This window comes from Sarcophilus harrisii, chromosome 3, assembly GCF_902635505.1.
Source record: "Sarcophilus harrisii chromosome 3, mSarHar1.11, whole genome shotgun sequence".
Taxonomy (NCBI): domain Eukaryota; kingdom Metazoa; phylum Chordata; class Mammalia; order Dasyuromorphia; family Dasyuridae; genus Sarcophilus; species Sarcophilus harrisii.
This window is the reverse complement of record NC_045428.1, coordinates 26,652,978-26,670,376: the sequence shown is the minus strand read 5'-3', so window position 1 is coordinate 26,670,376 and position 17,399 is coordinate 26,652,978. Positions and strand designations below refer to the sequence as shown.

General features: G+C 35.5%; 1 protein-coding gene across 1 annotated transcript in view; it reads right to left on the bottom strand.

Annotated features, from left to right (window-relative positions):
• LOC100928969 (multiple epidermal growth factor-like domains protein 6) overlaps positions 1 to 17,399 on the bottom strand; it is a 402,703-nt gene that overhangs the window by 81,212 nt on the left and 304,092 nt on the right. The window contains exons 10-15 of the mRNA XM_031961116.1: positions 14,996 to 15,118; positions 11,945 to 12,067; positions 11,341 to 11,526; positions 9,366 to 9,497; positions 3,288 to 3,416; positions 921 to 1,049 (exon numbers count right to left, since the gene is read on the bottom strand). Coding sequence (XP_031816976.1) covers positions 921 to 1,049; positions 3,288 to 3,416; positions 9,366 to 9,497; positions 11,341 to 11,526; positions 11,945 to 12,067; positions 14,996 to 15,118 — 822 coding nt within the window. The remainder of the gene's footprint in view (positions 1 to 920; positions 1,050 to 3,287; positions 3,417 to 9,365; positions 9,498 to 11,340; positions 11,527 to 11,944; positions 12,068 to 14,995; positions 15,119 to 17,399) is intronic.

Genomic DNA, 17,399 nt, shown 5'->3' with positions numbered 1-17,399 from the left:
GTTTGTCTAAGGCAACACCTATTTATCACTAATTAATCATGCAATTAAGGCTAGTTAAGAAATGAGGCAGAGAATGGCTTCTTTTACCTAGTCAAAAAATCAGTCTAGGAGGGGAAGATCCTCAGGATTTCTGGCCCAAACTGAAACAACTGCTATTTATAATAATTTATAATATTCTTCCCATGTTTTCAGAAATATAGAGTTTTTGTGAGATACAGAAACACATGAGCTTTGATTTTGAGATGACTTTAGGAGTCAGTTTATCCAACCCATACCAGAAGGAGAATTCTCTCTAAATAAAAATTCTCATTACCCAAAAAAGACACAAAAGTTCATAAAAGTTTTCCAAGTTATGTAAACATATTTTTTTCCTACTCATTCATATTTGTTCCCATAAGTTCTCCAAAAGTATTGAAATCATAGATAGGTATTCATGGAGCACGGGCCAGGTGATTCTTGAGGAAGCACTAACATTCCCCTGTGTAAAAGGCATACCAGTTCAACTTTTTTATTTAAAATTTATTTTAAATTTTTTAATATTAAAAATATTAAAATTAAAATTTTGTTTAAAATTAAAATTATATAAAAATTTAAATGGTATCCCATACCAGAAAATAATCATCTCACAATATTTTTCTTGTCTTTATATAAAAAAAAAAAACAATGACTATGCCCTTTTGGAATTGGACCAAGTACATTCATCTTCCTGAGTATTTTATGCATGGAGATTGGACAAATAAATGAATGTGACCATATTTAACATGTATTGGTCTACCTGCCATCTGGGGGAAGGAGGAGGGGGAAGGAGGGGAAAAATTGGAACAAAAGGCTTTGCAGCTGTCAATGCTAAAAGAAATTATCCATGCATATATCTTGTAAATAAAAAGCTATAATAAAAAAAATAAATGAATGTGACTTACTCAGATGGCAAAACCGACCATAACGTCCTGGGTCACATAAGCAAACTCCATAGACTTTGTGACAATAACTGTTGTGGGCACACACACATTTCTTTTTGCAATCCTTTCCAAAGAACCCTTTAGGACATCCTAGAAGGAGTGATGACACGCAAAGAAAACATTGGTATATGTGCAAGATTAATTCTAGGTTTGTGTTATTTTTAAATAGAGATGGGAGCTGGAAAATGAGGGAATCAGGATCATTCCTGAGATATGAGGAAGATTATAAAATTTTCTCAGCACATCAGTTTTGGGAAGAGATACATAAAGGAAATAGAAAAGTTCATGGGATAATGGCATCAGCTGCCTATGTGTTTCTCTTTGGTTCCTGAACACAACTGAGAAGCCATCATTGATCATGCCTTTTTGGGTCTTACATTCACTATAGTCACTGATGTAGAAACATGACGGAACAGTCAATAGTATCAGGAGTGAGGAGGGACCAAGAATATCTAGATAGCTGGATCCCTGTAAAAATGGTATTGAAAAATTAAGTTCAGGCATCAAATCCTCTGTCTTGTATTACTGGATTCTTAAATTACTGAGTCTTTTCTTAAATTACCAGGTCTTTAGATTAGTTTGGGGATGTCTAGTTTTGTAGGAAAAATGCAAATTCATAATTTGAAAGTGATTTAATATATTTAGCTTCATTCATTTTAGTTTATTGATTAAGAGAAATGAACTTTTATTTGGCAATCTGTACTTGTGTGATTTACTCCATTATACCATGCTCATTTGATCAGTATTTATTGAAATGCAACAATAAAGAGCAGAGTCCAGAGTTTCCATGTGTGTGTGTGTGTGTGTGTGTGTGTGTGTGTGTATGTGTGTGTGTGTGTGTGTGTTTCTCTGAGCCAAGATATGAATTAGGTAAATCCTTATTTGTCATATGCCAAATTAACCGCATGACACCTATTATGTAGAAAGGGGCAGGCTTGTAGAACAGAGCAAGTTCTTTAAAAACCATAGAGTATTGCTCAGTGTTTCCTCAGTTCTTCCTTTGGTATTCAGTAGAATGTATAGCTATTACAGTGAATCCATGCTCTTGGATTCTGAGACTCACTGTTGAGCAAGATCAATTGAGTGGATACTAGCTCCTTCTATTCATTAAGTGGATAATGAAAATGTGACTCAAAGATGGTAAATAAGTTGTACAGGTTCACGTGGGTATTAATGATATGATGGGCATCTGAAAAGTATATTATGTCCAAGAAAAAATTAGCATAACAATCCTTTTTGAGTTAGGTACTAGAGCTATTATTATACATTTTTGGCTACCTTTAAACTGTTGTATATTTCTTTTCTTTTCTTTTTTTTGGCTGAGGCAATTGGGGTTAAGTGACTTGCCCAAGGTACAAATGTGTCTAGAAAGCATTCAGTGTCTAAGATCAGATTTGAACTCAGGTCCTCTTGACTTCAGGGTTGGGGCTCTATCCACTACACCACCCAGTTGCCCCTTGTATATTTAATTTTATATATATTTCCTTTATTTTTAATTTATGAAATAAATCAAGCATTTCCATAACATAGTTGAAAAACAATAATTGTACATGGGATTACAAGTTTATTATGTGCGATTTATTGTTCGTTTTTAATATATAATAAAATTATCATTTAACTTTCTTTTCCCCCTTTTTTCTACCCCAGATGATTACATATGTATGTACAATTACATACATATGTATGAAGGCATACATATACGTGTATAGAATAATTTTACATATATAATGTATAATTTTACATATGTCACATATATGTAAAATTATTCTGCACACATTTCTATTTATCAATTCTTTCTCTGGATGCAGATAGCATCTTCCTTCATAATTCCTTAGAGCTGTACTTCATTCAACTGTAAAAAAGACATAACACAAGAGATTGTTGTATTATATCTCTTTTACAGATGAATAAAGTATGGCTCTCAGATACTTAGTTGATGGCCTGTGATCAGTGAATTGATAGCCATTTATTATGGACCAGAGGAAATGATTTGGATTTATATTTTCCTGGTCATAATCCCAGCACATATCTATTATGCTATACTACCCCTGTAAAGTAAATTCTAAAAAGTAACTTGACTTGTCATATAATTAGTAAGTATTTGAGCTGGCTTAGGTCTTCTTGACTCAATTTGGAACTCTTCCTATTATATCATCATCCATTGGATCATTTAAGTGGAATAGAACATTTTATAAGTAGAAAGCCTTAATTTCATGTAAAAGGCTGGGTAGTAGAATGCTAAACAAATACTCCATTAACATCTTTCCTATTAGGAGTGTCCAGGTTTCCAAACAAAAATCATTTGCAGGTAAAGATAAGATCCCATACCATCTTCACAGTTCATCCCATGAACTCCAGGGGGACAATGACACTGGCCTGTTATAGGGTCACAGGAGCCTCCGTTCTGACACTGACAGATGCCATTGCACTCTTGTCCATAGGACCCTGGGAGACAAGCTGTAAAGAAAATGGAGAAGATGAATGAAAAAAGCAATCCACTCATTGTATCATCAATACAAGAGAGAAAATAATGTTTTCTTGTCACCTTGGTACAATGATAGCAGGGAATTAAAGCATGAAGCCACCTGTAGAACTGGGAAATGTCATTGTTAAATTCCTATGTTGGATGACATTGTCATTCCTGGGGGACTTATCATTAGAAGTGGATGAAGAATGAGAGCTGAAAGAGCAAATAATAAGGTTCAAACACAAATTTTATATTTTTGAACAAACTTTAACCCCACATTTTTAAAACTATTTCAAAGTCTTTGTTATTCAATGCTGGGCCACATTAATGAGTGTAAACTACTTGTGCTATTACGAAAATGAACAGAAAGTTTTAAAAAATGTATTTTTAAGTAATAGCCAACACAAGGAAGACTCCCTTGAGGATTATGAGATGCATTTTATATTGTCAAAGATTGATGAAATTAAGGAAACAATCATGTTTTAGAAAACTTCTAGTGCTCTGATATAAAATACATTGGAAACAGATCTTTCAACTTTTATTTTCATCTTAATTTGAAACAATGCAGCTGCTGGGATAATCTTTACCAACAACTGTAAATTACATTCATTTTTTTAAAAGCCACATTAAAAAAATTGAAAAACTATATTATATATCCATCTTTACCTTTTATTCTCTTCCCTCTCCCCCTGGTAACATGAGAAGAGCATTTCTTTTTCATTTTTTCTTCCTTTTTAAATAATTGCTTAATAAGAAAGGAAGGAATAATGGAAGGATGGAAGGAAATACAGAAGAAGGAAAAAAGAAAAGTAGGAAAAGGAAGGAAAAAGGAGGGAAAATAAGGAAAGAATGAAAGAATAAGTGATACAAAAAAGGTGTATTGAAAAAGTAAGGAGGGAAGAAATTATAAGGAAGGGGGAAAGAAAAGGGGACTGAATAAGGAGAAAGAAAACTGAAGGGTGGAAAAAAGAAAACTGTGAGCTAAACACTTATAATAATTATTACATTATCCTTCAACTTTTAATCTTTTACAAAATGGATAATATTCTTTCTCTGAGCTCAAATACTTGAATTAAAATGAGTTTTTCTATCAGAATTTAGACAGTAAGAGATAAAGGGATGAATGATAGAAATATTTAAGCATGACAAATAATCCAAGTTCCTATTAGAAATTCAACATATTTCTAAAGCACAGTGAGTATGAAACACTGAAATACTATTGGATTGAATTCTAAAACAGTTGACATGTCACTGAGAATGGGACATTTCATGGATCAACACTTAATAAGCACATGAAGAATGCTAAATGTTGTCCAACAGATAGAAATCTAGTCCTTACCTTGACAGATTTTACTCTGATTTTGAGTGAAAAAAATGTCAAGTCAGGGAAATAAAAGAAATAAAGAATCTTGATATGGATAGATTCAATGAGTTTCATGAAATATATGGAAGGCAAATTGCAGCATCCTTTGAAATATCCCACAGTCTACCATTATAGATCTATGGATTATACACAGTACTGCTAAAATATGGAAGCATATTATTAAACAAAATAAAAACTTTCATTAGCAGAATTCAGATGAGATTTATAAACCAAATATACTAGTGATTTATCCATTTTATTATTCAGCTTAATTAAAGTGCCAAAGAAACTCTGTTGCTTCATGCCAGACCCCCCTCATTCCTTCTGCCTCACATCCCAAAAGACATTTTGTTAATCCTTCAAAATTTTGCTCAAGCTAATCTCCTTAGTGAAACTTTTCAAGACTAATCCAGAAATACAGCATGGTTTCATGAGCAGGTTGGACTTGGAATCAGCAAGTCCTGGGTTCAAATGCCACCTCTGATACTAGTTGTTTAATTTTTAAGAATTTACTCATGCTCAATTTGTTTTTATCAGTAAAATGAGAGAATGGGAGTTTGTTGCCAAGTCTTTTCAGTCATGTCATTGATTCACAGAGTTAATAAACCACTTTGGTATTTTAGTGGCAGAAATCCTGAAGTAATTTGTAATTTCCTTCTCTGGCACATTTTACAAATGAAGAAACAGAAGCAAACAGGGTAAAGTGACTTTCCTGGGGTCAGAAATAAGCTTCTGAGGTCAGATTTTAATTCATGAAGATGAGTCTTCTTCCATGATTCCAACTAGCTGGTGGGAAAAGATGGCCCCTAAAATTCTTTTCAACTTTAAATCTATCAATTGCTGTTGAAGTCTGGGGTCTAGTCTGTTTTCTCACTTACTTAGAACTGGTACAATACAATTTATTATTTCTCTCTCTATCTCTCATGCACACACACACACATACACACACACACACACACATCTTATACTTATGTATGCATATAAATGATGCAACTCTCCCTTTGAAGGAAAGCTCCATAGGTCCAAGTACTATTTTTGTTTTCCTTTTGTATCTCTATCCTTATTTCCACACATTTTTTTCCCATAAAGAGGGTGTTTAACAGAACTGTGTTGAATTCTTCTCCCCTAACCATTATCTCATTCACTTCATTTGTCTTAAACAACTTGTATTCATGCTTTGTTCTAGCCATATCATCCATTTGAAAGGACAATCCATTTGGAATCAGTAGTTCTCATGTCAAATCCCATATTTACTACTTGACAAAATCATTTTATGGCTTTAAGCCTCAGTTCATGCATCTGCAAAGTGAGGAGTTTAGACCCATTAACCTCTAACTTTCCTTTAATCTACTCTAATTTGCTAGCTATGCAACAAGTCACTCCGTCTCTTATGAGTTACATCTAAATTTCTCTGCCTTTTCCACCTCACAGATCTGTTGGACAAGATTTACTACACTTTTTGTGCCTGGTAAGCATTGACTTCTGAAATGTCCCATTTCCAGTGACATGGTTACTGCTAGACAATTCAATCTAGTCATATTTCAATGTTCTATAAGATGGCTGTGCTCTAGAAAGTTTTTGAATTTCTAAATGGAATGGGGATTATTTGCCACACTTCACTATTTCTATCACTCATCCCTTTTCTTTGTCTATTACTTTCTAAAATCTGACAGAAAAACTCCTTTTAATTGCTAGTAACTGAAAATATTTTAAAAATTATGTTTTCATTGATATATTTTGTTTTTATATCATCTACACTCAAAGCAAATGAGATATTATTTATGAAGCACTTAGCACAATGCCTGACAATCAAATAATCCAATAAATATTTGGCACTCAATCAATACTTATTGCCTTATCTTTGCCACTTTTAATTATATCTCTCTTCTACTTAATTTTTCATAACATTTACAGAAATTCCAAGAGACAAAGAAAACCTCTTGGGAGCTAAAAGAGAGTAGAGCCATTCAACAAATACAATGAGACTAAGGATCCACAAAAATAAGAAAGCAAAATATCCCAATCTGACAGAGCTGAAAAAAGATATTTTGTTCTCTTTCTTTACTCTGTACTTTGTGAAATTCAGAAATTCAATTATATATTTGACCCTATACATTCTTTTTAGTGGACAAATATCACAAATGGTGGTTACTATCTCAAACACCACAATTTCATGATAATGTTTATGGAATTTAGCATGTTTCATAACCTGACTCTTCCAATTTTTCCAGTATTCTGACAATTTATTGACCCCACACACACTCTAAGATACATCTCTACTGCCCTATTGTCTTGTCCTCGAACACAATGATCCATCTCTCATTGCTAGGTATTTGTAAATTTGCTATACCTCATAACTCAAACGTTCTCCCTCATTACTTCCTCCTCTCAGCTTTTCTAGCTTCCTTCGAGATTCAGTTCCAATTCTTGGAACTGCTGGTGGCTTTTTCCATTCCTTCCAGTTATGATCATCTCACTTCTGAGATGAGCTTTAGTCCACTCTTTGTAGGTCTTGTATTAACCTGGTTATCCTAATGTTGTCTCTTCCCTTACAATATAAGATTCTTGAGTGTAGGGACTATTTTTTTTTGGCTTTTCTTCGTGTCTTTGGCACTTAGTACAGTGCCTGGAACAGAGAAAATATTTATTAAATGCAATTGACCAACTGACACTATATGCATATGATAATACATAATGCCATGAGAATTCTACTATTGATAGTTCAACATATTAGAACTGCTAGATTTGGAAATCAGAGTTTTGAAAGGTTAACAAAAATACAATAATAGCTTTAGCTTAGCTGAATCATTTCTCTACTTAGTTGTCAGGTTTTTGTCTGTTTGGTTTTGAACTTTGATTTTAGTCTTAGGGAACTTTTGGTATGAAAACTCACTCCATCATTGCAAATAAATTAATGTTGCTAAGCATCAAGCATTTATTGAGCACTTTCTGTTTGATAGACATTGTGCTATATCAAGATGATACAAAGACAAGGCAAAAAACCATCACAAATTTCTAGGAGTTTACAATCTAGTTGTATAGATGTATAAAACTTTGTGCATCTACAAATTAGTGGTCTCTTAGTTAGAAAATGATCTGTTTGTTGCTTTTCTACAGAGTAACACTTTGTACTTCACAGCCTTAGGAAAGTATTTTTCTGACCATGAGAGGAAAGGGATCTGTCTAGGGTCACATAAACTGATGATATCAGACATAGAAGTTGAATTCAGGTTTTCTTGATTCTAAGGCTGGCTCTTTATTAATCAATAGATAAAGCACTAGACCATGAATCAGGAAGTCCTGAGTTCAAATTCAACCTCAGAATCTTCCTGTAATCACTTAGTCACTGTTTACTTCCCTTATCTTGTCTTTAAAACGGGAAAAATAATGGAGTCCATATGGCAGGATTGTATTTATCAAACATTTAGCTCACTACCTGGAACAAATAAATGCTCAATAAATGATCATTTACTTTTTTCTTCATTTCCTTCACACTAATAATTTTTCTGCATTTAAAATTTGAGACCCCAAATCTGCCCTCTCTCCCTACACTCAGGGGGCTAAAACTAAGCATTAATCATCTGTATTATTTGTAGGTCAAAATGAATGAATAGTCCTTTATAAAAAAATTAAACTATTCTTTACATTTCAGGGCTCACATCTGTTGAAGAGAAGAGAGGGATAGACATTTATTAAATGCCTACTATATATCAGACATTATGCCAATATTTACAAATATTATTTCTTTTGATGTTCCTAACAAGTCAGTGAGGTTAGTACTATTATTTTATTCATTTTATAGCTGGCACATTTCATTTCTTTAAACTGAATTTCATTTATATTCATGGAACAAGGGTTGTTTTTACTTTGTTTAGTGTATTCTGTATTATTTTATTCTGGTTAGTCGCTAATGATGAGATTATGTTAAGAAATAAACACTGCTACTTTATGTCTCTCTACATTTATATGTATAAAGATTTGAAATATTCAACTCCATTGAAGTATTTTTGGAGAGTAAAGTTTTGCTTCCTTTGTGAAGAGGGATATCTTGCCAGAAATTAATACATCATTTAAATGGAAGGAATTTTTAAAGCCTCTGAAATACAGGGATCTTTTATTAGTTTTTATAGCTGATGAATAAATAGGACACTTGAAGAAAATAATGATCTAATTTGCTATCAAGCTTCCTACGGAGTGGAGAAACAAGCAAACATAACAAACCCCTCCTCTTTCTAATATTAGGTTAAAACTTAGATCCGAATGCTTTTATTGCTCATCTCCCTGCTAAGTTCATAAAATCATAAATGGAGAGCTGGAAGGGAGTTGGCAGGTCATCTTGTTGACTTTCTCCTCTTACACATAGAGATGCTAAGGCTCAGAGATATTGTCACATGGATATTAGGTGTTAGAGCAGGGATCCAAATCGAGGCTGCCTGCCTCAAGAACTCAGATTTATTCCAAGCTCTTTGAACAGAAGGACAATTTCACTTTTCAGCTTTTTATCTGTAGCATCTTTCATGCATTGGCTGATGCCCCCCTCCCATCCCCTCACTTTGTGTGGCTTTTGTATACTCACTTTCATTACAGAGGATGCCTCCCCAGCCAGCTGGGCAGAGACAGCGATTCTTTTCCTCATTGCATTTGCCTCCATTCATACAGTCTTCACACATTAAACTGCAGTCATGTCCAAAAGTGTCATTTAAACAGACTAGTATGAAAAAAAGCAGGTTAGCAAACTCATGAATCTATGCCCCAAATAGTTAAAAAAAATTAATCAATCCACCCACCAGCCAATTAGTATTTTTAAATGTCTATTCAAACTCAGGAAAGATACTAATGAATATAAAATGAAATCCAAAAGAAAATCTCCCTTCCCCTTCAAGAGCTACATTCCAATGATATATCCCTCTCCATATAGGTGAAACTCGAATATCTCTCCCCATCAGTCAATAGGCATTTATTTGATTCCTATTATGTGCCCAGTTCCAGGTATATAAAGACAAGCAAAATACAATTCTTGCCCTCAAGGAGCTTACCTTCCAATGGCTCTAGCTCCTCCCTGATTCTAGGTGATGCTGTAACCTCAAAGGTTATTTGATAGAAGAGGAAGTGCTTCTGAAACTCTAGCTTATATTCAAGACTTTTAAAGAAAATGGCAGTATACAAGAATTATTAATATGAATGTATTTGGCAAATGTTTATGTGCATATGTACATACATATCTGAACATACATACATACAGCTAGATGGTACAGTGCATAAAATGCCAGGCCTGAAGTCAGGAAGACTCATCTTTCTAAGTTTAAATTGGGCTCAAACCCTTACTAGCTGTGCAATCCTAGGCAAGTCACTTAACCCTACTTGCCACAATTTCTCACATGTAAAATGAGCTGGAGAAGGAAATGACAAGGAAGGAAATTGTAGCATATTTCCAAAAAAAAAAAATCCCCAATGGGTCATGGAGAGTTGGACATAACTGAAACTATTGAAAATATAATTATATATATGCATACATATATATTAATATACACACATTTATACATATATACACAAATGTATGTATACACGTATCATACAAATACATAGGTATATTGTGCATATACATGTGTGTACATTTATTTCTGCTGTCTATATATATGTATGTGAATAGAGTTGTGTTTATAGGGTTGGTTAGGTTTGAGGGAGATGATGAGTGGGAGCCCTAAGTATTTAAATTATCTGATGTTAAAATGTGAGGTCCTTGAGAACCTTTCTTTGTATTAACTTTAGCCTTTCTTTGTATTGCCATCATTTGGCACAGTGCTTAGCACATAGTAGGCACTCATAGCTTATTGACTGATATTATTTCATGTTTTTTTTAATATCATTCATTTTTTCTCTTTTTAATCTTGTAGATTCAACTTCAATTACTTTACTGTGGAACATAATTTTTTTTCAGACTTTTAGGTGTTTCCAGAGATTAAGGAACCCCACTCTTCTGGTAGTCTTGTCCATTGATATTAAGTGAATTCTGGAGAGAAAGAGAAAGAGACAGAGAGACAGAAACAAAGAGAGACAGACAGAGACAGAGAGAGGGAAGGAGGGAGAGAAAGTGGAAGGGAAAGTGGAAGGGAGAGGGGGCAGAGACAGAAAAAGGAGGGACAGGAAAAAGGAGAGGGAACAAAAGAGGAAGAAGGGAAGGAGGGAGGGAAGAAAGAAGGAAGGAAGGAAGGGAAGGAAGGAAGGAAGGAAGGAAGGAAGGAAGGAAGGAAGGAAGGAAGGAAAGAGGGAAGGAAGGAAGGAAGGAAAAGGGGAGGCAGGGAGAGAAGTAGGAAGGTACAGAAGGAGGGAAGGAGGAAGAGAGAAAGGAAAAGAGGAAGGGAGGAGGGAGAAATGGAGGGAGGAAGGGAGGGAACCAGGAAGGGAAGGAAAACAGTAGGTAGGGAAGAAAGACAAGAGGGAGGGAGGGAGGAGCAAAGGAGGGAGAAAGGAAAGTGGGAGGGAGGGAGGGAGGGAGGAAGGAAGAGAGGGAAGAAGAAAAAAATGAACTTGAGTGGATTCCTTTCACTCACCTACTTTGTGTAAAACAGTGAATTCTCCTCGAATATCTCTTTCCTCTAATTCATCTTCATCTTCATAATTGGGATTTGGGACAACAGCATAAGTAAGCAGTTGAGCGTGTCTTCTGAAGTGAAGATCTGGGAAGCGTACAACTTCCAATTCCTCTTCTTCCTCCTCTAATTCCTCCTCATCCAAAGCTAAAACCAGAGAGGAAAATGACTGTGCATTTGCATCGCTGTTAGGGATGAGGCAAACAGATGGCAGGGGGTGGGCATGTGTCTCTGTGTGCAGAACTGGGCAAAAACGGCTACGAGAAATGAGGAGTCTGAACTCTCCACACAAGCAGGGGGTAGTGAAAAGGGGAAAGCCTTTGAGCAAAGCCAATTCAAATAGACAATCACAAAGGAAGGTTAGAAGCCGAGAACACAAAGGTAAAGCTGCTAGAGAACGAGGACAAAGGGAGGAGAAAATAGTTTTAGTTTAGAAAAAAGAAAGGTTTGAAGGATGGACTGAGGGAAGGAAATTGTATTCTTCCCTGGGCCCCTAGAAAGGAAAAGAAATTCAAAATAGTTGAAATGTGATTTTCAAAAAGGAAACTCCCTCATCGGAACTTACGGATGCAAGTTTTTCTGTTACTATCAATTTGGTAACCTTCCTCGCAGAGACATTCATAGGATCCCAAAGAATTAATACAGAGCTGGTCACAGTCAGTACTGTCCGGCAGACACTCATCCACATCTAAGGGAGAGAACACAAGGCATCCTCTTGGGTGTTGACATAGGAACAGAGCTTATGGATTCAAAGGCGTGATCGTGTTCATTGTTTTGCCTTACAGATGGTACTCTGACACAAAGTAAAGCTCAGACAAGTCCCCAGACCAGACTTCTTTTCTCCAGCACACACTGATAAATCTGCCTTCAGCAACTTGGCAAATTCATTGTTTTTTTGAAGAGAGGCAAACTTCCTGGGATCTCAAAACTAACGGTTAGCTCAGATGAAGAAGGTTTATTATGTGCATTCTACCAAAAAAAAAAAGTCCCAGTCTGTGAGACACTTTGCAGAATGTAGAATTGAATAGTTAATTAGTATAAGCATTGTAGAACATAGTATTTTAAGTTGGAGCTTGATTTCCTTAGGTTCTCCGCCTCCCCCAGAAGTTTTCCTTGAAGTTAGAAGGATCTGGATTCAAATCTTTTCTCTAATACATGCTCACTAGCTTTGTGACTACTGGCAAAGCACTGAATCTCCTGCGTTCCTTCATCTCTAAGACAAGAAATTATATATGTTGTCAGTCAACATGGTGGAAAGCATTTGCACACCAGCAGTTTGCTGATAGAAATGAAATCGCAGATCTAGACACAGCCCAGAAATCATTCATTCATTAAGGAAGCATGAGAGAGTCAAAAGAAATAAATTACATGATTTTACTGTGAGGCAACCCCGTTGCTCCAGCAGCAGAGGAGACACTAAGGTGGAAGTAGCTAAGATAACTGCTGAACAATCATCGGTAGCGTGCCTGACTCTAAAGGAATGCTCTCAGCAGCTGTGTGACCAATGTTCTCAAAGGTACCTGGGATGTTACTTTTAAGACAGACTACTGGCTCCAGCTCCCTTTGTCTATATTAGTATAAAACCAGTCAGCTCCTAAGATCTATGGACTAATAATGGATCGGCTTATTATTCTATAGATAGAACTCTTCTATTATGTGAGCAGCCTCATTCCTCCAGCTCAGATCAAGACAGGGATCCTGAAATTAGCAAGGAGATACATTAAGGGATGTTAGTGTCTCCTTGTTACCAGATTCCTATAAGAAAGAGCATGTCATTCAGTAAACCTTGTGATGGATCAATCTGCTCGGAAGTTTTGTTTGGATTCCTCGAAATCACAAACCTGATTGGCACATGGCTTTAAGGAGCTTATGGGTAAGATAACCAAGGGTTCCCTGGCAGAGTTGAATTCTTTTAATATGAGTGATGAAAATCAGTGTAAAAGTCTGAGCTGAGACTTTGGGGAAATCTGTCACCTATGCAAGAAGTAGCTTAGATGGGGACAGGAGGCTAATCCTTTAAGACGGTCCTCTGAGAGCTGAAGCATTCCCAATTATGGTATATATACACCAGTGTGTACACGTATGGCTATGTAATCTTCCCTTTGGCTCATCTGCCTGATGAACAGATGGTCCATGAAATTCAGATTTTTAAGCCCCTAATTCACTGGACCCAATGTTTGGTTGGAATTTGGTCAATGCTAATATACGGCACCGCATTTAGAACGTGTGCCTTTCAAAACAAAAAGTGTATTCTTTTATATCCTTTCCTTTTTTTGGTGTTTGGAGACTGGGCAGCTCAGTTATATAAAGCAGAGCATCTCAGTACCAAGAGAATTTAGGAATTCATTACACTGAATAAAGAAAAGCTATTTCCTCTGCAGCGTTTGGGACTTTTATATAATTTTAATTGTTATTGGTACAGATGTAGATCATCTAATCGTTATTTCAATTTCAAGAAATCTTTTATGAGTCAGAATAATAGCAATAATAACCAAAAGATGAAAACCACCATCTCCTTTAATGCAAGCGTTCACAAATTAAAAAGGCAACAACAATCCTACAACAATGAGTTACATAAGGTATTGGTAGTGGAATTAAAGAAAACTCAATTAACTTTGCTCTGTTCATACAAACTCATCTCAAATATTCTCTTCAAATACAATTTAGACATCATATAAGAACAAGATGAGTTATTTTTTTTAACCAAATAGTCATTAGAAAGCAATAAAACCAGCATTTCCTTAAAGAGCATTAGTCAGTTTAATATGGTATATGACAAAAAAAAAAAAAAAAGAGAGAGAAGGGGCTAGGGTATGAGTGAATTAGTGTGAACCAATGTTCTAGCCTTGTATTATGGACCATTCTAATAACCACTCAGAGTTTTATAATATTTGTATTGTTTATGTGGCATCTTTCACTTTACAAGAGCCTGGGGATATAGGTTGTTTAGATATAATTATGCCCATTTTATAGATGAGGGAGTTGAGGATCAGAAGAAATAAATGTTTTGCTCAAGGCCACATGGGCTTTGAGGGGCAACACTGAAATTTCAATTCAGTTTTTCTTCTTTTTGAAATCCAGTGCTCTTTCTACCATAAAAATTACTGCCAAAGTACAGTATCATTTTGAGCCTCACAAAAAAGAAAAAACCACAACCCGTAAGATATTTACAATTAGTATCTTTATGCCATTTCCCAAATGAGAAAACATCAGTTCAGAAAGGTAATATCAGACATAAGATTTACATCTAATTATTTCTCTAAGCACTAAACAGCCCTGAGTTTCTGTTGCCATAGTGCCTCCTCACTTCAGCCAGTCATATTGTAATATAACTTTTGAATAATTGAAGATTATATTGATAAATGATTTCTGGTACCAAACAACCAATCACCAGTCTTGTTCATCCTGGTGATTTCTATAAGCTGTGATCTCTTGCATCACATCAACCACACTTCTTTGCCTCCATTTTGCCAATGTTCCTTTTATCAAGTCAAGTGAAAGGGATTATGGGTTACTGAACAAGATGTATGTCTTCATCTTTCCTCACACCCACTACTGCTAATGCTCACCACACCACTCAAAGATAATCACTTGGAGACAAAACTCAGGTATTTACCATCACAGCCACATCCATCAGGACTGAGCTGAAATCCTGTTTTACAATCACATTCGTAGCCTCCCAAATAGTTCATGCAGAACTGGGAACAGCAGGCTTGCCCACTCTCACACTCATCAAGATCTGAAAAGGAAAAAAAAATTGAGTGGCATTCAAATAACATGTAGAATGATGGGCAACAGCACCCTTTTATTATAGCAAAATAATTTTAATCTCCCTGATGTTCAGATTGTATGGATATGTGTATAAGGGGAAATGACCTCCTACTGGGTCTATATGGCTCTCTACCACTTCCATACCCTGAACTTATTTGTTTGGTATTAAAATAATTGCATATTTACTTTTAAACAGAAGGAAAGAGAGTGTTCTGCCCTCTAGGTAATGGAACAACCTGATGACATAAACATGTGTGCACATGCACAGTCACACTATATTCTAAAAAAAAAATTAGAAAAACAAAACAAAACAAAACAAAGCATATGATTCCAGGAGCATTTGGCAGCTGGAAAGAGGAGCTTGTTATGGCACGTGGCACTAAAATCAAAGGTCCTAAACTAGAAAGGACTTTGGAGGTCATCAAGCCATTTATTTTAAGGGTAAGGAGATGGGGTGAAGAATCTTGTACAAGGTCACATGAGTTGTAAGAGGTAGACTGGGACCTAGGTTTTCCAACTCCAAAGCCATTGGGTTGAAAGCATCACTGATTAAGAGCTAGAAGGGAGCTTAGATCATCTATTCCAAATCTTTTATTTTTGGATAAAGAAACCAAGGCACAGAGAAAGGGGAATGGCTTGTCCTGAGTCATACAACCAGCATGTAATAGAGCTTGGATTCAAATTGGAACTCTGATTCCCAATGTGCTGCTTTTTATGTCACCATGCTGTTTTTTCCCCAGAAGAACTCTTGTTTCAACACACATCCAAAGAATTCTGATCCAGTGCACTTTACACTGACTTTTCAGGTGTTTAGAAGAGTCTCAATAGAATTGGCTTTAGGACAAGTAGGCCACAAGGGCTGAGAGAGTCAGCACCAGCAGTAAGAGGAAGTAGCAATCAGGTCCCAACCAGAAGAGATACAACTCATTTGTTAGTCTGGTTTCCTCTAAAGAAACAAGATTTTTATGAAGCTTATATTAGATACTATGGCTTGGTAGATAAAAGGATGTGCTCAAAGCTGGAATGATCTGGATCCAAATTCTGTCTTTGCCACAAACTTGCTGTGTGACTGGTCAAGGGATTTCATCCCTCATTGTCTGAGGCTGCTCTCAGGCTCTATATTGCAAATCTGCTTGGTAGAGACAATATTTCTCCATATAAATGAAATCACAGGTACAATCCCTATCTCTTTTTCCCCTTTCTTAATAATATTTTTTTTCTTCCAGTTATGTGTAGAGATAGTCTTCAACATTCATCTTTAAGATTTTGAATTCTAATTTTTCTACCTCCTTCCCTTCGTTCTCCCTTTCAAAGACAGCAAACAATTTGATATAGATACATATGGACAACCATGTTGAACACATTTGCATATTAGTCATGTTGCGAAAGAAGATCCAGAACAAAAGGAAAAAAAAAACCCACAAAAAAGAAAACAAACAAAACAAAAAACAAAAAAAAATTGAAGAGTATGCTTCAATCTGCATTGAGTCCATTGTTCTTTCTCTGATGTGGATAGAATTTTCCATCATCAGTCTTGGAATTATCTCAGGTTATTTTCTTGTTGAGGAGAGCTAAATCTATCATAGCTAATAATCAAATATCTTGCTGTTCTGAGTACAATGTTCATTCTTCTTGTTCTGCTCATTTCACTCAGCATCAGTTCATTAAAGTTTTTTCAAGTTTTTTTTTTTTTTTTTTTTTTTTGATTCTCCTGTTCATCATTTTTTATAGAACAAGAATATTCCATTACCTTCATGGACCACAACTTGTTCAGCCACTCTCCAATTAATGGGCCTTCCCTCATTTTTAGTTCATTATTACCTGAGCTGCTATAAACATTTTTTTTACATGTGGTTCCTTTTCCTTTTTTGACTCTCTCCATGGAATTACAGACTTAGCAATGGTATTGCTGCATCAAAGGGAATGCATCATTTTACAGTTCTTTGGACATTATTCCAAAGTGGTCTCCGGAACAATTGGATCAGTTCACAACTCCAATTACAATGCATTATTACTCAAATTTTCCAATATCTTCTCCAATATTTCTTCAGTATTTTTCATAGTACTTTTCTGTCATATTAGCCCACCTGATATATGTGAAGGTGTACCCCAGAGTTGCTTTAATTTGCGCTTCTCTAATTAATAGTGATATAAAGCATTTCCCCCCTACAATTATAGATAGTTTTAATTTCTCCATTTGAAAATTGTCTGTTCATATCCTTTAATCATTTGTCAATTGGGAAATGTGT